At 43.6% G+C, this 24004-nt stretch overlaps 1 protein-coding gene across 1 annotated transcript; it reads left to right on the forward strand.

Annotated features, from left to right (window-relative positions):
* The first annotated feature begins 383 nt into the window (after window positions 1–383).
* On the forward strand, window positions 384–6245 carry Crx (cone-rod homeobox). Its single transcript, XM_021168647.2, has 4 exons — window positions 384–422; window positions 1410–1542; window positions 4536–4687; window positions 5598–6245. The coding sequence occupies exons 1-4, from the start codon at window positions 384–386 to the stop codon at window positions 6243–6245; spliced, it is 972 nt and encodes a 323-aa protein (XP_021024306.1).
* The last annotated feature ends 17759 nt before the right edge of the window (window positions 6246–24004 follow it).

Here is a 24004-nt window from a genome sequence, read left to right on the forward strand (position 1 = left end):
ACCCACAGAGATAGGTCTGTGTGATCCGGCTGGAACACAGACACACCCTTACTACACTCTTTTAATCCCTTTGGCTGGAATATAGACAAGCCCTTAGCACATACCTTTACTTCCAAATAATGATGTATGAATTAAGTGGCTGATAAAGTGATGAATCAGAGAAAGATTTGACAGAATGAGTCAGATATAGGATATGTACAACTCTCTTAAGAACTGACGAGAAGCCGGGCGTGGTGGCGCATGCCTTTAATCCCAGCACTCGGGAGGCAGAGGCAGGCGGATTTCTGAGTTCGAGGCTAGCCTGGTCTACAAAGTGAGTTCCAGGACAGCCAGGGCTATACAGAGAAACCCTGTAAAAGAACTGACAAGAGGGGGCTGGAGAGATGGCTCAGTGGTTAAGAGCACTGATTGCTCTTTCAAAGGTCCTGAGTTAAAGTCCCAGCAACCATATGGTGGTTCACAACTTTCTGTAGTGAGATCTGACTTCTTTTGGAATGTCTGAAGAAAGCTACAGTGTACTTACATATAATAAATAAATAAATAAATTGAAAAAAAAAAACAAGACAAGAAAGAGGCTACTTAAGAACAGTGTGTTTGAGGCAATTCAGCTGAATGCAGCAGAGTTCAGTTGAGTTTGTGCAGTTTTGTCCAGTTTATGCAGTCAGTGAAGTCAGTGCAACTCAGTTCGTGGAGTTCAGAGGCAGTTTTTCCAAGAACAATTCAGTCAGAAGCAAGAGAGAAGCCAGTCTGAATCAAGCAGCTTGTAGAAGCATTTGAGCCAGATAGTTGAGTTGAACCATCCAGCCAGAGTTCAGGGAGTTCAGAAAGAGCTAGAAAGGATGAACTTATTCAGTACTATATCTCAGAGGCTGAAATAGGCCTAAGTTGAGCAGGTGGAGTCTAGAAGCCGAAGCCTTCCAAGTCTGGGCTTGCAGAAGATTGGATTGTATGGAGGCTTGGAGCTTCCAGGCCTAGGCCTAGGGATAATTAGATAGAAACACTCTGGGCTCAGCCCAGGTTGTGTATTCACACACCTTGGGTACAGCTTTCACCTCATCACTTCATCCGAGGAAATAAAAGTGACAATTACACAGGGCTATATACTGAGGCCCTGAAACTTATTATGTAGACCAGGATGGCCTCAAAGTCACAGAGTTCTGTCTCCTCAGTTAGAAAATGAATGTACCACAACACTTGGCCTCTAAAAATGTGTGTGTGTGTGTGTGTGTGTGTGTGTGTGTGTGTGTGAGAGAGAGAGAGAGAGAGAGATTGAGAGAGAGAGATTTTGATGGGCAAGATTGGTTGAATCCCAAAGAAGACCTGAAGCAGGATGTGAGTCTGTGAGTCTCAGTTTGTAAATGCCCAGGCACTGGGCAGAGTAGTCTGTTGGACACCCTGTTCTCTTGTAGGTGCCCTCATCTGGGCCACAGTCTCTGAAGATCATGATGGCATATATGAACCCGGGGCCTCACTATTCAGTCAATGCCTTGGCTCTGAGTGGCCCCAGTGTGGACCTGATGCACCAGGCTGTCCCATACTCAAGTAAGTGTGTTCTCCTTTCCACCTCCAGTCTGTTTTTAAAAACCCTCTGAGGTTCATGGCCTTCAGGAGAAAAAGCATTCATGGGGTGGAGGGGGGCAGTAGGACCTTGTACCAGCTCTATGTCCATTGGCAAAGGAGTTTGGCATTCCAGGGACTTTTACATGTTCCCCAGGAATTCAGAGGAGTATATAGTCATGACATTGACTACCTCTGGAGGGAGGGGAGGGGAAGGGAACTGGTTTGGAAGCAGAATCAATAGGATTTCCATCTGTCTGTAAAGTTTTTTTTCTTTTCTTTTTCTCTTTTGGAGTAGAGGTTTTTGGGCTGGAATCCAGGGCCTTGTGGCTTCTAGGTAGACACATTAGCATGGAACTATGCCTCATCATAACTGCAGGATTCTAGGCAGGGGCTCTACTACTGAGCCACGCCCCCAGCCCCTCACTGGGGGATTCTAGGCAGGGGCTCTACCACTGAGCCACGCCCCCAGCCCCTCACTCTATAACTGAGCATGTCCCAGACTCTTTTTTTTTTGATTTTTAATATTTTTATTACATATTTTCCTCAATTACATTTCCAATGCTATCCCAAAAGTCCCCCATAGCGCCCCCCACTTCCCTACCCACCCATTCCCATTCTTTTGGCCCTGGCATTCCCCTATATTGGGGCATATAAAGTTTGCAAGTCCAATGGGCCTCTCTTTCCATTGATGGCCGACTAGGCCATCTTTCGATACATATGCAGCTAGAGACAAGAGCTCCGGGGTTCTGGTTAGTACATCATGTTGTTCCAACAATAGGGTTGCAGATCCCTTTAGCTCCTTGGGTACTTTCTCTAGCTTCTCCATTGGGAGCCCTGTGATACATCCAATAGCTGACTGTGAACATCCACTCCTGTGTTTGCTAGGCCCCGGCATCGTCTCACAAGAGACAGCTATATTTGGGTCCTTTCAGCAAAATCTTGCTAGTGTATGCAATGGTGTCAGCGTTTAGAAGCTGCTTATGGGATGGATCCCTAGATACGGCAGTCTCTAAATGGTCCATCCTTTCATCACAGCTACGAACTTTGTCTCTGTAACTCCTTCCCTGGGTGTTTTGTTCCCAATTCTAAGAAGGGGCACAGTGTCCACACTTTGGTCTTCATTCTTCTTGAGTTTCATGCGTTTATCAAATTGTATCTTATATCTTGGGTATCCTAAGTTTTGGGCTAATATCCACTTATCAATGAATACATATTGTGTGAGTTCTTTTGTGATTGTGTTACTTCACTCAAGATGATGCCCTCCAGGTCCATCCATTTGGCTAGGAATTTCATAAATTCATTCTTTTTAATAGCTGAGTAGTACTCCATTGTGTAAATGTACCATAATTTCTGTATCCATTCCTCTGTTGAGGGACATCTGGGTTCTTTCCAGCTTCTGGCTATTATAAATAGGGCTGCTATGAACATAGTGGAGCATGTGTCCTTTTTACCGGTTGGGACATCTTCTGGATATATGCCCAGGAGAGGTATTGCTGGATCCTCCGGTAGTACTATGTCCAATTTTCTGAGGAACCGCCAGACTGATTTCCAGAGTGGTTGTACAAGCTTGCAATCCCACCAACAATGGAGGAGTGTTCCTCTTTCTCCACATCCTCGCCAGCATCTGCTGTCACCTGAATTTTTGATCTTAGCCATTCTGACTGGTGTGAGGTGGAATCTCAGGGTTGTTTTGATTTGCATTTCCCTGATGATTAAGGATGTTGAACATTTTTTCAGGTGTTTCTCTGCATGTCCCAGACTCTTGACTCTAGACTCTAGAGTGCTGAGATTGAAGTCCTTCACCATCATGTTCTACTATGATACACTATTACTTGACATCTCTCTCATCTCTTGTCTTTCTCTCCTTTCTTTCTTCTCTCTCTCTCTCTTTCTTTCATTTTTTTCCCTCCCTCCCTCCCTCCCTCCCTCCCTCCCTCCCTCCCTCCCTTCCTTCCTTCCTTCCTTCCTTCCTTCCTTCCTTCCTTCCTTCCTTCCTTCTTTCCTTCCTTTTTTCCTTCCAACAGGCTCTCACTATGTAGCTCTGGCCTGGAACTCACCATATAGACCAGGTTTCTTTACAGATTCTCAGAGTTCTGCCTGTCTCTGCCTCCTGAGTGCTGGAATTAAAGGCAGGAGCCACCTGATCTAGCCTTTCTTTTTCCTTGAAGGACAAATAAAACACTATTTATTTTTGCATGAAGGGTAGGGAGCAGGGGGCATGCTTGCCATGGCTCCCTTGCAGAGGAGTTGTTTTTTTCCCTTCTACCATTGGGTCCCAGGTATTGAACTCAGGTCCTCAGGCTTGTACACAAGTGCCTATACATGCTGCACTATCTTGTTAGCCCCCCCCCTCTCTTACATTAAGTTGAACCACAGAGGTTTACCACTTTTATAAGCAGAAGTCATGGTTATTGACAACGTCATGTTTCAACAAAATATATCTTTGAGCGTAAAGTTTCAAGAGAGGCGTCTGGTACAGTGACCCTTGCCTGTACTTCCAGAGATTTGGGAGGCTGAGGTAGGAGGATCTCTTGAGACCATGATTTCAGGGCTAGCCTGGGCTATGTACTGAAACCCTGTTGTAATGAAAGAGAGGGGGAGGGATAAAAGGAAGGGGAAGAGAAAAGGGAGGATAGGAGAGAGAGAAGTAGGAAGAAAAGAGGAAGGGGAGAGAGAGGAGGAGAAGGAAGAGAAGAAAGAGAAGGAGGGGGTAGGAATGAAACAAGGACAACATGGAGGGGCAAATTCTTGTAGGGCTAAAACCAGTTTCTGCCAGTGAATGAATGACTGGAACACATCTCTCAATTCCTCTGGGGACTGAGCAGCCACTAGGAGGCCAGGGAATTAATCAAAGCTCCTTGTTTAGGCTGATGGATGTGAAGAAAGGTCTTTGGGACAGGTATTCCTCTGTACCTCATGGCCTCTGGCGAGCAGACCTAGCTATCCTGAGGGTTCTTTAATTTGCCCCCGCTTAGGTGCCCCTAGGAAGCAGCGGCGGGAGCGGACCACATTCACCAGGAGCCAGCTGGAGGAGCTGGAGGCCCTGTTTGCCAAGACCCAGTACCCGGATGTGTATGCACGTGAGGAGGTTGCTCTTAAGATCAATCTGCCTGAGTCCAGGGTCCAGGTAGGATGATCTGCTCCCTGGACCCCTCATACCCTTACTGTAACTTTCTGTGGGCCTGTGTCAGATCCAGAGTGGATGAAAGAGAGAAGCCAAGGGTAGCAGCCATATTTATGAAGTGGTCTAAATGCCCCTCACGTTCCATATGTCACTCTTCTTATATGATGCCCTGTGTATGCCAGGTGTATGCTCTACCACTGAGCTACATCCCTAGCTTTGGTATTATTATATCTATATGTAAAATTGCATGCATGTGTGTACTATGAAATTGGCTGATAGATCATGATGGCATGTATCTATGCATATATGTACTCATGCATAGATACATGATTGCATGTATGATATGTGAATATAATGCATGTATAATTACATATACATAATAATGAGTAGGAGCATGTTAATATAATGTGTTCATTCGTGCATGACTGTATGTATGATATGTGAGTATAATGCATGCATTCATAAGTAGGAACAAGTAAATATAATATGTTCATATGTGTATGATTACATGTATATATGTGAGGACAATACACAAGTGCATACATATTCATGGGATCAGGTGGGTGGCTGAATGCATGTATGTGTATGTGTGTGTGACTGCATACATATTATGTGAGAATAATGTATGATTGTATGTATGCATGTGTGATCAATCAGGTAGGTAGGTGATACATGATGACTGGTATATGCATGTATGTATGATTGCCTGCATGTATGATATGTGTGTGTGATCAGTGCATGTAGTTTTCTGTGTGCATGTGTACATGCATGATTGGACAGGTACACAGATCATGGACAGAGCTGCCCTATCATTGGATGCAGAGTGGTGATGTGTGGGTCTTACCATCAGCTTTGTCTGCTCTTGGCATGTGAGTTCACTCCCCTTCCCCCCATATTTCCTCTCTCTATCTAGGTCTGGTTCAAGAATCGCAGGGCGAAATGCAGACAGCAGCGACAGCAGCAGAAACAGCAACAGCAACCCCCGGGGGCACAGACCAAGGCTCGTCCTGCGAAGAGGAAGGCAGGGACATCCCCTAGACCCTCTACAGATGTTTGTACAGATCCTTTGGGCATCTCAGATTCTTACAGCCCATCTCTGCCTGGCCCCTCAGGTTCACCTACCACAGCAGTGGCCACCGTGTCCATTTGGAGTCCAGCCTCAGAGTCTCCTTTGCCTGAGGCCCAGAGAGCCGGCCTAGTGGCTTCTGGGCCCTCTCTCACCTCAGCCCCTTATGCCATGACCTATGCCCCGGCTTCTGCTTTCTGTTCTTCCCCTTCAGCTTATGCATCTCCAAGTTCCTATTTCAGTGGGTTGGATCCCTACCTTTCGCCCATGGTGCCCCAACTTGGGGGTCCGGCTCTCAGCCCCCTCTCAGGCCCCTCTGTGGGGCCATCCCTGGCCCAGTCCCCCACCTCCTTGTCAGGCCAGAGCTATAGCACCTACAGCCCTGTGGACAGCCTGGAATTCAAGGACCCCACAGGCACCTGGAAATTTACCTACAATCCCATGGACCCTCTGGACTACAAAGATCAGAGTGCCTGGAAGTTTCAGATCTTGTAGAAGGGGCTTCATATCCCCCCTTCCAGCGGAATCACCCTCTCTGGATTCAAGCTGTCTCCCCCAGCTTAGATTCCAGGAGAGTAGCTCTCAGCAAGCAACAGCAAGTAGCAATCCTGCCAAAGGCTGTGAACCATTCAGCCTCAGGTGTTTCCTACCCTCAGCTCCTTTAGAGAGCTTAGCCCCTTTACAGCATACCCCAAGCAATGAAAGTGGCTCCTTCCTCTCTCCAGACAGCCCAGCAGCAATCAGTACAGGTCATGACTGAAGTGCATAGCTGATGCTTTTCCCCAGTCTTCAGTAAAGGTGCTGAGAACTTGCTCTGGAGAAAAAGGAAATCTGTCTTGCAAATGACTTGGAGAATGTTTGGCTTAGAACGCCAGGTGCCCTAAGCCAGATGTGTTGACTGACTCAATGTTCATAATCCCAGCATGAAAGAAGATGAGGCAGGAGGATTGCTGGGAACTTGAGGTCAACCTGGACTACAAAGTGAGACCTCCAAATTCATTTGGAAAACGTATACAGTTAAAGTTAATAAACATCAGGTTTACATGGTAGGTTTAGGGGATCATTCATTTGAACATGTATATATGATTTAAATGTATATATGATTTATGTGTCTGTCTGTGTGTTACAGACATGACCACTAAACTGAGCTGGGATGCTGTGGCTTGTATAAAAACAAAATGCAAAAGAAGCTTGATGTGGATATTGGGGAGGACTTGAAAGATAAATAGAATGTTCTAGAGCCCAAGATGCCCCAGTCAGAGGTTCCTAGGGTCAGATTGAGGGGACACAAGTGATGAAGTCTTCCAGATGCCTATAGGAGTTGAATCTCAAGAGGCTGGAAGTCTTATTCATGGGTATACCTGGGTAAAGGACTTTTAGAAATCCATAGAGTATGTCTAATGTCTTAGTTAGTCTTAGTCCAATGCCTTTCTATTCCTGCACAAACATCATGATCAAGAAGCGAGTTGGGGAGGAAAGGGTTTATTTAGCTTATACTTTTTACAATGTTGGTCATCACCAAAGGAAGGCAGAACTGGAACTCAAGCGGGTCAGGAAGCAGGAGCTAATGTAGAGGCCATGGAGGGATGTTACTGGCTTGCTTCCTCTGACTTGCTCAGTTTGCTTATAGAACCCAAGACTACCAGCCCAGGGATGGCACCACCCACAAGGGGCCCTCCCGTCTTGATCACTAATTGAGAAAATGCCTTATAGCCGGATCTCATGGAGGCATTTCCTCAACTGAAGCTCCTTTCTCTGTGATAACTCTAGCTTGTGTTATCAAAACCAGCCAGTACACCCAATATTCTTTTTAAAAAAGATTTATATGAGTACACATTAGCTATCTCCAGACACACCAGGAAAGGGCATGGATCCCATTACAAAGTTGTGAGCCACTATGGAGTTACTGGAAATTGAACCTAGGACTTCTGGAAGAGCAGCCAATGCTCTTAACTGCTGAGCCATCTCTCCCAGCCCATGGACATATTCTATTTCATAAGCCAGGGGTGATGGCGCATGCTTGTGATTTTAACACAAGGGAGGTAGAGGCAGAAGGACTATGAGTTCAAGGTCATTCTAGGCTACAATGCAAGTTTGAGGCCAGCCTGGGCTACATAAAACCCTGTTGTACTCCCCACCCCTGCAAATCCTTCTTTCCAAGCCCCAAGGCTGATAAGGCAGATGGACATAGAATGAGGAGGTCAGGAGTTCCCCTCATTTAATGTTAGTTTCTCTGTTCTCTCCTTTCCTTCTTACTAGCCTCTCAGGTCTCCCTTCCCTGGATACCCAGAGTGAAACTAATTAAAAATGTGAATCCCACTTAAACCTGGGTGTTTTTTTCCTCTTTGTTTCTGTGTGATTTTTTTTTTTTTTTGGGTGAGGGGCAAACTTGTTTAGGTAGAAAGAAATTAAGACTTGCTTTGTCCTTTCTGCCCAAAGTGTGCTCCTGGATATTTTCTGTTTGGCAATGCTTTTCTCCATATCTTCTAAAAGTCAACTGAAGGGGAACACAGGACCAGGGCAGGTAGAGAAGGCCTGGGATCCCAGTCTGGGAGCTGAGGAGGAGGAGCTCAACTTTAAGATCTGCCCAGGAAAGTTAGTCACAGATACTATTTTTAAATTTTTTTTTTATTTTTTCTTTCTTTTTTTCACTTTTATTAGATATTTTCTTCATTTACATTTCAAATGCTATCCCAAAAGTCCCCTATACCCTCCCCCCACCCTGCTCCCCAACTCACCCACTCCTGCTTCATGGCCCTGGCATTCCCCTGTACTGGGGCATATGATCTTCGCAATACCAAGGGCCTCTCCTCCCATTGATGGCCTACTAGGCCATCCTCTGGTACATATGCAACTAGAGACACAGTTTTGTGGGGGTACTGGTTAGTTCATATTGTTGATCCTCCTATAGGGTTGCCGACCCCTTTAGCTCCTTGGATACTTTCTCTAGCTCCTCCATTGGGGGCCCTGTGTTCCATCCAATAGCTGACTGTGAGCATCCACTTCTGTATTTGCCAGGCACTGGCATAGACTCACAAGAGACAGCTATATCAGGGTCCTGTCAGCAAAATCTTGCTGGTATATGCAATAGTGTCTGGGTTTGGTGGTTGACTGCCCCACCCGGGGATCCATTCCATACACAGATATGTTTTAAAAGAGTGTAGGTCAGGGTACAACACCTGCCTAGAATCCCCCAGTGAGGGGTTGGGGGTGTAGCTCAGTGGTAGAGCCCCTGCCTAGAATCCCCCAGTGAGGGGCTGGGGGTGTGGCTCAGTGATACAGTACTTGTCTAGACTATTGGAGGCCCTAGGTTCAGTTCCTCATAGAACAAAAAGCATACAAGTCAGTTCTAACTGTAGGCATCATCACAGCAATGCCCCTCCTAGACATTATTATAGGCGAGGAACCTGCAAGGGATCGGGAGTCAGTTTATCCACCATGTCCTACATCTGGTAGAACTTCTTATTGGTCCCTTCTTCCATTAAAAAGAAATTTATGTGTATGGGTATTTTTGTCTACATACATGACTGTGTAGTGTGTGAAGGCAGTGCCTTTGGAGACCAGAGTTACAGTTACAGAGGAATATAAGTGGGTATATGCATACTGGAAATCGAACTTGGGTCGTCTGGAATAGCAACCAATTCTCTCAACCACTGGACCATCTCCCCACTCCACCCCTCTTCTTTTATAAAGGCAAGGACTTGCTACCTAGGTATGGTTGGCCTCAAACTCATAGCAATCTGACTCCCATCTGCTGGCATTACAGACAGCTGCTTGCTCTTCTGTACTTTCTGGCCATCTTCCTTCCATTATTTGCATTTTTGTCTTCACGACTGTAGCTGTCTGCCCCTCTTATTGTTTCCCCCTTCCACCCCAGACATTCTGTTTCCTGTGTCCCTGGACAGGACTAATTTAGTAAATGCTCCAATCCTCTTAGGACAACAGTCCAGCCTCAGCAGAAAGGCAGGGGAATTATGGAGGATTAGGCTCAGCCTCAGGACTTGTGGGGGAGGGGACTCTGTAGGGACAGCCATTTTCTTTTTAAACTATACGACATCTGTTCGTCCCATCAGTCCCACAGGAACACAGCTCTATTTATGTGCATCATGATACAAACCACCGGCTTACTGCTTATTTGTGTGCACTATTTGTGTTGGTGTGTACATGTCCTGATGCTTGCACATGCAGAGGTCAGAGAAAGACACTCCGCCTCCCTGCTTTTTTGTTTGTTTGTTTGTTTTTTGTTTTTTTTCGAGACAGGGTTTCTCTGTATAGTTCTGGCTGTCCTGGAACTCACTTTGTAGACCAGGCTGGCCTCGAACTCAGAAATCCGCCTGCCTCTGCCTCCTGAGTGCTGGAATTAAAGGTGTGCGCCACCACGCCCGGCACTGCCTCCCTGCTTTTTGTCTCTTAGATTTATTTATTGTATTTAATGTGATTGAGTGTTTTGCCAGCATGTAGGTATGTACACCATATGGGTTTAATGTCCTCAGAGGCTAGATCAGGCCCAGAAAAAAAATTAAATTACACTGATGTGTGTGTGTGAGCACAGTGAGTGTGGAGGTCAGAACACAACTTTAGGTTAGGGAGTTGTTTCTTTCTTCATGTCATGATGGAATGGTTGGTTGTTAGGCTTGATGGGAAGAATTTTACCTACTAAGCCATCTTGTCAGCCTGCAAAGGCTCGTGTTCCAATATTATCTAGATTAGACAGGTCACTAGTGACCTGGAAAATATGACTGGAACTAACTTTATAGAACATACAGGTCACAACTAAGGTCATTCTACCCTGAATGCAACATATCTTGTCTGATTCTTTGAAGCTAAGCAGTTAGTAATTAGTATTTGGGAAGGAGAACACCCAGGTCTGACCAGTTTGGATTCTAGAGGGGGCATAGATGAGACTCCCATTTCCTGAGAGCATCTTGCTCAGACCAAAGCCACATTAACTAATCTTTAAAAGGATTTATTTATTTTGCTTGACATGGTGGGCACACCTTTAATCCCAGCATTTGGGAGGCAGGTGGATCTCTATGAGTTCAATTCCAGTATGGTCTACATATGAAATTTTAAGATAGCCAGAGCTTTATAGTCTAAAGATAAAAGACTTGGGAGCCAGCTGTGGCTCATGCCTTTGATCCCAGCACTCAGGAGGCAGAAGCAGGTGGATAGCTGTTAGTTTGAGCCAGGCTGGTCTCCAGAGTTTCAGGACAGCCATAGCTACACAGAGAAACCCTGTCTCCCAAAAACTCAAAAGGCAAAACAAAACAAAACAAGCAAACAAACAGAAACAAAAGACCCAGATAAATTATTCTATTCTCTTGCATTTGTTTCTTTGATGTCACTATTGGTGATTGAGCTCAGGTTGTTCCACAAAGCTGGGCAAGTGCTCTGCCTCTGAGCCACATGCCAGGGGAGCTTTCTTAACTGTGTGTTAGATTTTGTACCGAATCTCCATCCTCCCTGCCACAGGTCTGCAGTCTTGATCAAGAAATTGAAGCTCCTGTTCTCTTCTTTGTACAGCTGGGAGTGACCAAACTCTTGAGTAAAACCGAGGGGTTCTAGGAATGGACTGAAGGCAGTTCAGTTCCTCACAAGGAGATGGCACTAGCTGTCACCCAGATACCCATTTATCCCAGGGACAATTTGTGAACGGAAATCAGGCTACCTTCAAGGGATTGCTTTGAGCCCTCTGTGTAGGAGCTTGGGGTAGAGACCATGGAAGCTCCAGTGATCATCGGGAGCAGAATGGGGCTCTGGATGGCCCAGGTAGTGGGAGGGTAGCTAGAAAAGGTGACAGGCAGGTAGATGGAAGACTGAGCAGGCTCTTGCTCTTGCCATTCAAGAAGGGGTACCCAGCAATGAGAGGCAATGAAGAGAACCGCTAGGCAGCAGGCTGAGTAGAGACCCATTTCCTGAGATGGTCACCAACCAATGGAGATCAAATTTCTTCTGGGCTGGAGCCCCCAAAAGGCAGTGCCAAGGCTCTCTTGGTTTCTCAGTTCCCAAGCAAACTACCACTGAATATATCTGCTCAATAAAGAAAGATGTCCTCAACAGGACGAGATTTCCATAGGATGGAGCTGCAGACTGAGTGGGGCCATGGGATGTGAGGGTGTTTTAGTTGAGGTTACTATTACCATGACCGAAGCAATTTGGGCAAGAAAGGGCTTATTTGGCTTAGGTTTTCATATCATTGTTCACAATCGCAGGAAGTCAGGGCAGACACCTGGAGGCAGGAGCTGATATAGCCATTGGGGGAGGGGTGCTGCTTACTGACTTGCTCCTCATGGCTTGCTCAACCTGTGTGTGTGTGATTTAAAAGATTTATTTATCTTATTTTATGTATATGAGTACACTGTAGCTGTACAGATGGTTGTGAGCCTTTATGTGGTTGTTGGGAATTGAATTTTTAGACCTCTGTTCTCTATGGTCAGCCCCACTTGCTCAGGCCCAAAGATTTATTTATTATTATAAATAAGAACACTGTTGCTGTCTTCAGACACACCAGAAGGGAGCATCAGATCTCATTACGGCGGGTGGTTGTGAGCCACCATGTGGTTGCTGGGATTTGAACTTAGGACCTTTAGAAGAGCAGTCAGTGCTCTTACCTTTTTTTTTTTTTTTTTTTTTTTTTAAGAATCTAGGACCATCAGCCCAGGAACCCAGGGATGCAGAGATGACACCATCTCACAAAAGGCTAGACCCTCCCTTATTAATCTCTAATTGAGAGGATGCCCTGCAGGCTTGCCTGCAGCCCGATCATATAGAGGCATTTTCTTTTCTTTCTTTTTTTTTTTTTTTTTTTTTTTTTTTTTTTGGTTTTTCGAGACAGGGTTTCTCTGTGTAGCCCTGGCTGTCCTGGCACTCACTTTGTAGACCAGGCTGGCCTCGAACTCAGAAATCCGCCTGCCTCTGCCTCCCAAGTGCTGGGATTAAAGGCGTGTGCCACCACGCTGGGCTAGAGGCATTTTCTTAACTGAGGTTCCCTTCTCTTAGATGGCTTTAGCTTGGATCAAGTTGAAATAAAATATGCAGCACAATTTATCCCCTGTCAACTTCACACACAAGCACATCTCCATCAAGCCACAACCTTTCCTCTCCCTTTCATCCTCAAGATCACACATTAAAAACATAACGTACTTTTAAAAGTCTTGCAGTCTTTACAAATTCAAACACATTGAAAGTTCAGTTCCTGTAGCACCTGTGAGTTAGAGGCAGGTGGATCTCTATGAGTTCAAGGCCAGCCTGGTCTACAAAATCAGTTCCAGGACAGCCATGGCTGTTACACAGAGAAACCTTGTCTTGGAAAAAAAAAATTTAGTCCCTTTAAAATATCCAGTCTCTTTCTTAATTTTTTTTTTAACATACCCCCAAAACAGTTTCCCTTCCCTTCTGTCCTTCCAGGCCCTCTGTCCCTCCAACCCCCGCCTTCTCCTCATCTATTCCTCCTCCATTTTTCTTTAGAAAAGGGCAGGCCTCCCAAAGATATCAAACAGCCATTGCATATCAAATTGAAGTAAGACTAGGTACCTCCTCTCCTTTCAAGGCTAGATGAGGCAACCCAGTAAGAGGGAAGCATCCCCAAAGCAGGCAGCAGAGTCAGAGACAGCCTCCCTCCACCCCTCCCCCGTTCCCACTGCAAGGCGTCCCACATGAAGACCAAGTTACACAACTGTAACAAGGGCAGAAGTCCTAGGTCAATCCCATGCATGCTCCCTGGTTGGTGATTCAGTCTCTGTGAGCCCCTATAGGCCCCGGTTGGTTGATTCTGTGGGTTTTCCTGTGGTGTCTTTGACCCCTCTGGCTCCTACAATCCTTTCTCCCCCTCTTCCACAGGATTTCCCCAAACTCTACCTAGTGTTTGGCTGTGGTCTCTCCATTTGTTTCCATCAGTTGCTGGATGAAGCCTCTCTGATGACAATTGGGCTGGGTACCAACCTATGAGTATAGGAGAATACTATTAGGAATCATTTCACTGATGTTTCCTTCCCCACAATCTGTATTTGGTTCTATACTAGGTCTCTGGGCAATCCAGCCTCTGGGTCCTGGCCCAGCAGGCATTATCAGGGTTTGGCTCCCTCTTGTGGCATGAATCTAAATATCCAGTCTATTTAAAAACTTCAAATTTCCTTTAAAAGCTCAAAATCTTTCAACTGTGGGCTCCTGTAAAAATCAAAATTAAGTTAAAACTTTCTTACTACAAAAGGAAAGAACCAGGGCACAGTCATAATCAGATCACAGCCAAACCAAACTCTCAACGATGTAAATAATGAAATGTCTTAGACTGATCCCCAGCTCTGTAGCAGAACACTTGCTGCAGTCTCCCTTTCCTCTCTGACCCCATTCCCAGTGGATCAAAGACCTTCTCCACTTACCTTCCAGCACACCATCCCGGCCTCCAACACTAGCAGGCATTCCCTGTGCACACACCAGCCGAGCAGGCCATGGTAACAGGTAAGCTAACTGATACCCCTCACCAATCTCTCTTCTATTCAAAATCCAACTCCCCAATCTCATCTTAGCTCTGCAACAGACTCTAGTCTCCACACTTACCAAGTCCATAGAAAAATTTCTACCAGGCAACACACAACTATCACAATTGTCTAAAATCAAAAGAGGAAACAGAAACCAAGGAAGAAAACACCCAACCAGCAAAGACAAATCCAGAAATCAGCACCTAAATGCCTAGACCCCAGTGTAAAAACACATCCAATAACAGACAGGACAATATGATTACATTCAAACCCAGATACTCTATCATAGGAGGCTGTGAATATTCCAACATAGCTGAAGCCAAAGAAAAAGACCTTGAAACCACCTGTATGAAGCTGATAGAAATCCTTAAAGAAGAAATTAGCAGTTAGTTGACATTGTTCTTTGTATGGGGTTGCAATCCCCTTCAGCTCCTTCAGTCCTTCCCCTAGCTCTTCCATTGTGGGTCTCTGGGCTCAGTCCAATGGTTGGCTGTGAGTTTCTGCATCTGTCTTAGTTACTGGTAGAACTCTCAGGGAATAGGCATCAAGCTCCTGTCAGCAAGTGCTTCTTGGCATCAGCAATAGTGTGGGGGTTTGGTGTCTGCAAATGGGCGGTCTCTGGATGACCTTTCCTTGAGTCTCTATCCCATTTTTTGTCTTTTTCTTTCCTTTGGACAGGAACATTTCTGGGTTAAACATTTTGAGCTGTGTGTGGGGCCTCATCCTTCAACTGGGAGCCGTGCCTATCTACCGACGGTGGTCTCTATAGGTTCTATCTCCCCTTTGTTAGGTATTTTGGCTAAAGTCATCACCAATGGGTCCTGGAATCCTCTTGCTTCCCTGGACTTTCTAGTGGTGATCCTCAGTTCCCCATCCTCCACCTCTACACATTTCTATTCAATTTTCTGACCGTTTGTACTTCTCTACCACCAACCAAAGAGGAGTATACATGGAGGGAGCCATGACTCCAGAAACATAAGTGGCAGAGGATGGCCTTATCTGATATCAATGGGAGGGGAGGGAGGCTTGATGCCCCAGTGTAGGCGGATGCTAGAAGGGTTAGGACAGAGTGGGTAAGTGGGTGGAGGAGTAACTTCATAGAGGCAAAGGTTGGGGGTGGAGAGAAGAGGGGGAATGGGATGGGAGGTTTGTGGAGGGGTAACCGGGAATGGAGGCATTATTTGAAATGTAAACAAATGATTAACAACAACAACAACAAAAAAAAAACTCCCAAGGCCAGGCAGTGGTGGTGCACACCTTTAATCCCAGCACTTGGGAGGCAGAGGTGGGCGGACTTCTGAGTTCAAGGCCAGCCTGGTCTACAGAGTGAGTTCCAGGGCAGCCAAGGCTACACAGAGAAACCCTGCCTCAAAACAAACAAACACCAACAACCAAAAGAATAAACTACTATTTTAAAGGTTAAAAAGAAGAAGAAATTAACAAGTTCTTGAAGAAGTCCAGGAAACATCAACAAACAATGGAAGAAAAGTAAACTGTTCAAGACCTGAAAAAGGAAATAAAATCAATAATCAAAACCCAAATTGAAGAAACCCCAGAGCTGAAATTTAGGAATTCAAACAGGAACTACAGAGGCAAGCTTCACAAGCAGAACAGAGAAGATGAAAGAGGAAATTTCAGGTGCTGAAGATAAGGATAGAAGCAATGAATACCTCAGTTAAAGGAAATGTTAAATCTACAAAACTCCTGACCCAAAACATCCAGGAAATCTGAAACACTATGAATAGATCAAACCTAAGAATAATAGGACTAGAGAAAGGAGAGGAATACTAGCTCAGAGGCTCAGAAAATATTTTCAACAAAATCATAGAAGAAAATTTCTCTAATCTAAGGATGGAGATGCCCATAAAGGTATAAAATGCATACAGAACACCCAAGATAATAAACCAGAAAGAAAGCGTCTTGGCACATAATCAAAACTCTAAAGCTCCAGAACCAAAGAAAGAATATTAAAATCTGCTGAGGTTCAGCGGCCTCGGCAGCCTCCACAACCCTACTAGGGTGCCTTCACAGGTGCTCCCTGCCACTGGTGATATGGCTTGGTCCACTATCCACATTGTATCTGGTGGCTGGACCCTGACTTTGATCTCTGATTTAGTGGTGGACCTTGACTTCAGGGGTGTTGCTGCCCTGGAGACACAGGGAGAGGGATTGCCTGAATTTGGGGGATGAGGGACTTTTGAATCTAAACTGTGTCCCAGAAAGGGCCTTGGAGGGTGGCGCTTAGAGTGAGGACACCCAAAATTGAAGTGTCCTGCGAGAAACCCTCATATATGTGTATCCCCAAGATGGGAGAAGCCAGCATCAGGCCCATCAGTGTTAGGGGGCCAATCATTTCTTCTATGCTACCTGGGGTTGTGAAACATCGGGAAGCGCATACTGGAGACCATTCCGGGAATAGTTAAAGATTCAGTGGCCAAGGTGTGAGAAGGGTTAGCCAGGCAGAAGAGAGGAGAGACAGGGCTGGTTCAAGTCATGGTTTAACAGTTCCCCCTGGTTTACTACCTTGATTTCTGCATTGTTAGGACCCCTGATCATTTTGTTCCTGCTTCTGGCCTTTTGCCCTTACATTCTAAATCACTTAGTTTGCTTTTATTAAAGCTCTAATAGGTGATGGTACAGTTAATGGTCCTGAGACAAATATCAAGAGCTAAGTGCAGAGGACCAGGGATATGAGCTTTTAACTGTCCACAATAGCTTCAAGACTGAAGCATGCACAAAGGAAAGGGGGGATGAAAAGGTCAGTTTAGGAACTTTGGGAAGGTCATGAAACACTTGCTGCTCCTGGAAGGCAGAGGCTAATTAACATTTTTCAGACCACAGGGCAGGAACCGACTTGGACTTGTGGGTGGGGACACATTCAGCAGGACTGACTGTTGCCCACCTTCAGACAAGGGAAGACCTTGTCACCTCATTCCCTAAAGACCAATCAGTTTAAAGTGCACTGTTCTGCCAAACATGTGCCTAGTTGCTGATGCTCTATTCTGCCCCTGGAAACCATATAAAAAACTTGCTGAATGGATGCTGGGTGTCTCCTTTGGGTCTGGGATGACCCCAATGCACTGGAACAATAAATTCCTCCTGCTTTTTGCATAAAAAGAATATTAAAATCTGCAAGTGAAAATATCATGAAACCTAATAGAATCTCATTTGCCTTCTCATCAGCCAGAAGAGCCTGGACCGATATGCTGCAGAGTACAAGAAACCACAGACAACAGCCCAGACTACTATACTTAGCAAAACCTTCAATCACAATAAGTTAGTCTACGATAAAGCCAAATTTAAACAGCACCTATCTATGAATCCCCACAGTGGGTACTAGAAGGAAAACTAGAATGTAAGGAAGTTAATTACACCCACGAAAACACAGGACATAAACAAGCTCAGAGCAGCAAAATCAAAAGTAGGGAAACACACACACACACACGCACACACACACACACACACACACACACCAATCACCATCACTACCATCGCTATCACCACCACTACCACCACCACCATCACCAAGCTAACAGGAATTAATAATCAGTGGTCATTAATATCTCTCAACGTCAATGAATTCAATTCCCCAACAAAAGGCACAGATTGCCAGAATGGATGGGAAAACAAAATCCATCCTTCTGCTGCATCCAAGAAACACACCTCAACATCTACAACAGTTGGAACCTGAGGGTAAATGGTTGGAAAATGGTGTTGCAAACAAGTGGACCTAGGAAATAAGCTTGTATAGTCAGTTTAATATCTAACAAAACAGACTTCAAGTCAAAACTAATTAGAAGAGATAGGGAAAGACATTACATACTCACATTGGCTGGAATTCTTTATTACTATTTTTTAAGATTTATTTATTATTATTATATGTAAGTACACTGTAGCTGTCTTCAGACACACCAGAAGAAGGCATCAGATCTCATTTCAGATGGTTGTGAGCTACCATGTGGTTGCTGGGATTTGAACTCAGGACCTTCGGAAGAACAGTCATTGCTCTTAACCGCTGAGCCATCTCTCCAGCCCGTATTATTTATTTTTAAGACAGCTATTACACACACACACACACACACACACACACACACACACACACACACACATACATATATATGTATATGTATATACATGCAATTTATTTATTCACTTTACATCCCGATCGCAACCCCACTTTTCTTTTCTTTTCTTTTCTTTTCTTTTTTTATTAGATATTTTCTTCATTTATATTTCAAATGCTATTCTGAAAGTCCACTCTACCCTCCCCTCACCTTGCTCCCCAACCCACCCACTCCCGCTTCCTGGCCCTGGCATTCCCCTGTACTGGGGCATATGATCTTTGCAAGACCAAGGGCCTCTCCACCCATTGATGGCCGACTAGGCCATCCTCTGCTACATATGCAACTAGAGACACAGCTCTGGGAGGTACTGGTTAGTTCATATTGTTCCAAACAATATTAAGAATTCTTAATAGAGGAACAGCAAATGTCTGAGAAACAAAGAAATGTTCAACATCCTTAGCTATCAGGGAAATACAAACTGAAAGTACTTTGAGATTCCGTCTTATACCTTTCAGGCTAGCTAAGATCAATAACATGAGGGATATCTCTCATAATGGTGAAGATGTGGAGCAAAGGAAACACGTCTCCATCACTGGTGGCCTCCAATATGTAGTACAAAAGGCCTCCAAAACTTGTACACCCAATATGGAAATCAATGGGGCTGTTCATCAGAAATATGGGAATGGATCTTCCTCATGATCTAGCTGTACCAATTTGGGCATATATCCAAGGGATGCTTTTTCCTACCACAAGGACACCTGATCAACCATGTTCATTGCTGATTTATTCTAATAGCTAGAAATTGGAAATAACCTAGGTGTCCCTTAACAAAAGAATGGATAAAGAATATGCAGTACTGATGAACCAGCCTGACTCCATCTTTTTTTTTTTTTTTTAATATTTATTTATTTATTATATGTAAGTACACTGTAGCTGTCTTCAGATGCACCAGAAGAGGGCATCAGATTTCATTACGGGTGGTTGTGAGCCACCATGTGGTTGCTGGGATTTGAACTTCGGACCTTCAGAAGAGCAGTCAGGTGCTCTTACCCACTGAGCCATCTCACCAGCCCTGCCTGACTCCATCTTAAGGATGGAAACCATTTTGCTGTAAGGTCAGAGCAAGTTCATTTCTGTTGGTTTTGAAATTCAAGTGGACAATGCTTTAATCTGTTTGTGGAATTTGACATGCTCCCTATCCTATGGAGTTTGACTCACACGGTGAATATACATTGATAAGATTTTCTGCCAAGTAATTTAAAAATGTTCATCTGAATTCTATGTAACCAAAATTCCTCTGGACATCTTCTGAGTGTTGAAAACTCCCTAGCCTTGTAGTTTTTTTGGATTATATAAACCCTACCCTTCAACGCTATATTTTCAAACCTTGTTTTAGGGAGATAGCCCTGTCTTTCAGAAAAAAAAAAAAAAAAAAAAAAAAAAAAGCTTACTTAATTTGACTGAAGCATATGGGGGATGGTCATTACTCTCATTCAATGGGAATAACAGTACATTTACACAACAGAGTATTACTCAGTGGTTCAAAAAATGACTTCATGAAAAGTTCATGCCAATGGCTGGAACTAGAGAAATCCTTTTGAATGAGGAAAGCCACACCCAGAAAGATAACTATGATATGTATTTGCTTAACATCTGTGTCTCTCTCTCTGTCTCTCTGTCTCTCTCTGTCTCTCTCTCTCTCTCTGGATTATATTTGGGATGCAGGAAGGAATGGGAATGGGAGGTTCATGTGTAACAGGAGGGTAGAAATAGGAGAGAATGAGAGTAAAAAAAATATAGTTGCATCTGAGAGGTCAGAAAACCTAGAGCAGTGGAAAGTAACAATAAACTGACTCTTAATGGTATTTTTCTATACTTATAGATCAGTGCCTTATTAAGCAATCATAAGGATGGAATCCTCAGCCTGGCAGTGGTGGCATTCACCCTTAATTTCAGCACTCAGGAAACAGAGGCAGTTGGATCTCTGGGTGTTCAAGGCCAGCAGAGCTACATGGAATAAGCCTGACTATGAAAAACAAGCAAGCAAGCAAACAAATGAACAAGAGTGGCTTCCTCCGGCAGCATATGGGAACAAATTTAGAGACCCACTCCCAGACAATATGCAGAAAGAGACAGACAGATGACAGGAGACAAACAGACAGACAGACAGACAGAGATGGGAGTGGGCATGGCACCTTGATATACACTGAGTGGGTCTTTGATTCCTGTGCCTGCTCTTGGCCTCTTTTATTTTTCTCTTGGCTTGTCATGTCTAACTTCAATATGATGTTTTTTGTTTCATCTTATTATATTTTACTGTGTTATGTTTTGTTGTTATCTCTTAGAAGCTTGTTCTTTTCTAATGAGAGATAGAAATGGACTGTATTCTGATGGAATCAGAAAGGGTGGTGGTGGGGAACAATTTGTAGTTTAAAAGATTGTGGCTGGGTTATTGTCCCACTCCTCCTTCCGTTGGAAGTCTTTCCTGATTACAGGGAATGTCAGTTTCTGTTTCCACATCCTATATTGCTGGGAGTGCTAGCTAGGGTCACCCTGATAAATTCCTGGGAGTGTCCATTGCCCTTGGTTTCTAGCTCCTCCCAGATATACAACAGCCCATTCCAGTTGTCTGTCCCAGTACTCCCTTCATCTGTCCCCTCTACCTGATCCCTACTGTTTCAATCCCCACTTTCCCCCAACCACTCCTCTCTCCCTCTCTACCCAAGATGTCTGCTCTCTTTCTGCTCCTCAGTGATAGTCAATCATCTCCCCTTTAGCCTTTATTATTACTTAGCTTCTTTGAGCTGTGGATTGTAGCATGATTATCTTTTAGTTTTTAACTAATATCTACTTATAAATGAGTATATACCATATTTTCTTTGCTGGTCTGAGTTACCTCACTCAGGAAGATATTTTCTAGTACAATCCATTTGCCTGAATTGTGTTGATGTTCTTGTTTTTAATGCCTGAATAATACTGCACTGTGTAAATGTACTACATTTTCTTTACCCATTCTTTGGTCTAGGGGCATCTCAGTTGTTTCCAGTTTCTGTCTATTACGAATAAAGCTGTTAGAGGCAGGCGGATTTCTGAGTTCGAGGACAGCCTGGTCTACAAAGTGAGTTTCAGGACAGCCAGGACTGCACAGAGAAACCCTGTCTCGAAAAACAAAAACAAAAACAAAAACAAACAAACAAACAACAACAACAACAACAACAACAAAAACCCAAATAAAGCTGTTATGAACATAGTTGAGCAAGTATCCTTGGTTATGGTGGAGCATCTTTTGGGTGTATATGCATGAGTGGAATAGATGGGTCTGTGGTAGATCTATTCTCAATTTTCTGTGAAACTGCCAAACTGATTTCCAAAGTGATTTTACATGTTTGTACTCCCACCAGCAATAGAGGAGTGTTCTTTTCTCCACAACCTAAACAGTATGAGCTGTGGTTTGAGGTTTTGAGCTTAGCCATCTGATAGGTGTAAGATGAAATCTCAATTATTTTGATTTATATTACCCTGATGACTGAGGATGCTGAACATTTCTCTAAGTGCTTCTCACCCATTAGAGATTCCTCTCTAGAGAGTTCTCTGTTTAGCTCTGTATCTCATTTTGAAAATTGGGTTATTTAGTTTGTTAATGTCTAGCTTCTTGAGTTCTTCACATAGTTTTGAGATCAGCCTTCTTTTGGATGTGGAGTTGGTGAAAACTCTTTTCTCATTCTGTAGGCCGCTGTTTTATTCTTTTCATAGTGTTCTTTGCTTTACAGAAAATACATTTTAAAAAAATTTCGTTAGGTCCTATTTATTAATTTTTGTTTTTGTTTTTTGTTTTTTGGTTTTTCAAGACAGGGTTTCTCTGAGTATCCCTGGCTGTCCTGGAACTCACTCTGTAGACAGGCTGGCCTCGAACTCAGAAATCCATCTGCCTCTGCCTCCCAAGTGCTGGGATTAAAGGCGTGCGCCACCACCGCCTGGCTGTATATATTAATTGTTGATCTCAGTGCCTGGGCTGGTATTCTTTTCAAGAACTTGTCTCCTGTGTCAATGTGTTCATGGTCATTTCCCCCTTCCTGTTCATCAGGTTCCGAGTATGTGCTTTTATATTGAGATCTTTGAACAACTTGGAATTAATTTTTATGTAGTGTGATAGACATGGATCTATTTATATTACTCTTCATTCAGACATCCAGTTAGACTAGTACCATTTGTTAAAAGTGCTTTCTATTTTCCATTGTATAGTTTTGGTTTCTTTGTCAAAAATCCAGGTTCATAGTTGTGTGGATTTACTTATGAGTCTTTGATTCAATTCCATTGTTTAAATGTCTGTTTCTATGCCAGTAACATGTGTTTTTTTTTTTTTTTCTTTTTTAATTGGCATGGTTTTGTAGTTGTGGTCAGGAATGGTGATACCTCCAAATATTTTTTATTGTACATGATTCCTTTAGCTCTCCTGGGGTTTTTATCCATATGAAGGTTCATTTTAATCTTTCAATGTCTGTAAAGAATATGTGGGGATTTTGATGGAAATTGCATTGAATCTGTAGATTGCTTCTGGCAGGGTAGCCATTTTTGCTTTTTTACCATTAACCTACTGATCCATGTTCATGGGAGATCTCTCCATCTGCTGATATCTTCTTCAATTTCCTTCTTTAAATACCTGAAATTATTTTCCTATAGGACTTTCACTTGCTTGGTTAGAATTACACCAAGATTTATTATTGTTATTACTATTATTGTTATCACTATTATTATTATTATTAATTATTAGTGGCTACTCTGGATGGTTTTGTTTCCTTAATTTCTTTCTCAGACAGTTTATCACTTGTATATTGAAGTGCTACTGATTTTATTGAGTTAATTTTGTGTCTAGCCACTTTGCTGAAGGTGTTTATCAGCTGTAAGAGTTCCTTGGTCAACTCTTTTTTTTTTTTTTTGTTTTTGGTTTTTCGAAACAGGGTTTCTCTGTATAGCCCTGGCTGTCCTGGAATTCACTTTGTAGATGAGGCTGGCCTGGTAGGCTTTTTAAGGGCCACTCATGTATATTATTATCATATTGTCTTTGAGTAGTGATACTTTCACTTCTTTCTTTCCAATTTGTATCCCTCTGATCTCCTTTTGTTGTTTCTTGCTCTCTCTAAAATGTCAAGTACTCTGTGAATAGATATGGAGAGGGTGGACAACCTTTCCTGTCCCTGATTTTTGTGAAATTGCTGTAAGTTTCTCTCCATTTGATTTTTTTTTCCCTTGGCAATTGCCTTACTGTATATTACCTGTCTTGTGTTTGTGTGTGCACTTTGCATCTCTCATCTCTCCAAGACTTTTATAAAAGGATGTTGAAATTTGTCAAAGGCCTTTTCAGCTTTTAATGAGAGGATCCTGTTTTTTCTTTGTTTATATGATGGATTCTTAAAAAAGATTTATTTATTTATTATATGTAAGTACACTGTAGCTGTCTTCAGAAACTCCAGAAGAGGGTGTCAGAGCTTGTTACAGATGGTTGTGAGACACCATGTGGTTGCTGGGATTTGAACTCAGGACCTTCGAAAGAGCAGTCAGTGCTCTTAATCACTGAGCCATCTCTTCAGCCCTATATGGTGGATTTTGATGGATTATTATATGTTGAGCCATCCCTGAATCTCTTGTATAAAGTCTTCTTCATCATGGTGGATGATAATTTTGATATGTTCCTTAATGTGTTTCGTGAGTATTT

The sequence above is a fragment of the Mus caroli genome, unplaced genomic scaffold, assembly GCF_978045245.1.
Source record: "Mus caroli unplaced genomic scaffold, Mus_caroli_1 scaffold_8, whole genome shotgun sequence".
Classification (NCBI taxonomy): domain Eukaryota; kingdom Metazoa; phylum Chordata; class Mammalia; order Rodentia; family Muridae; genus Mus; species Mus caroli.